We start from the raw sequence: 513 nt of genomic DNA, 5'->3' as shown, positions 1-513 counted from the left end.
TTGAAGTTGAACTGACAAATGATGTAGGCACTGGAAATGCGGGAGATATTAGTTCTCTTGCAGATTCTAATACAGGGACTGGATTTGTTGAAAATGAAAGCGGAAAATCCGGAGTTTTATTGGTATCAAGAATGACTCCAGTGATTACTGATGCTGGCGATAGTCTTGAATCCCTTACTGGGGCTACGATAGCCTTGTCGAGCAGCTACAATACTCCCTAATGTGATTGAAAGCCTGACTAGTCTAGTCATCTCTTATTTTGTTAATGATAACTGTTATATTCCGTTAATGATGGCGGTTTATCTTTTGTTACTGATGACTCCGTAACTTTGTTAATTATTGTTAATTGTTTGTTAATAATTGTATTTTATCTTTTGTAATAAATATCCATAAAATGAATGAAATATGATTTTTTTTTTTTTTTAATATTGAGTATACATACAGAATAGAGTAGATTGTGAAATGAGTTAATGTATAAGCTCATTATATAAAACGTATGTTCGTGTGCGTGTA

The 513-nt window shown here is 32.7% G+C and overlaps 1 protein-coding gene across 1 annotated transcript in view; it reads left to right on the top strand.

Moving 5' to 3' along the window:
• Nucleotides 1–221, top strand: part of LOC125037983 (translation initiation factor IF-2-like) — a 2702-nt gene extending 2481 nt beyond the window's left edge. Inside the window, exon 3 of the mRNA XM_047631218.1 lies at nt 1–221. This exon is cut by the window's left edge and continues 1039 nt beyond it. Coding sequence (XP_047487174.1) covers nt 1–221 — 221 coding nt within the window.
• The last annotated feature ends 292 nt before the right edge of the window (nt 222–513 follow it).

The sequence above is a fragment of the Penaeus chinensis genome, chromosome 24, assembly GCF_019202785.1.
Source record: "Penaeus chinensis breed Huanghai No. 1 chromosome 24, ASM1920278v2, whole genome shotgun sequence".
Taxonomy (NCBI): Eukaryota; Metazoa; Arthropoda; class Malacostraca; order Decapoda; family Penaeidae; genus Penaeus; species Penaeus chinensis.
This window is presented reverse-complemented; position numbering and strand designations above follow the sequence as displayed.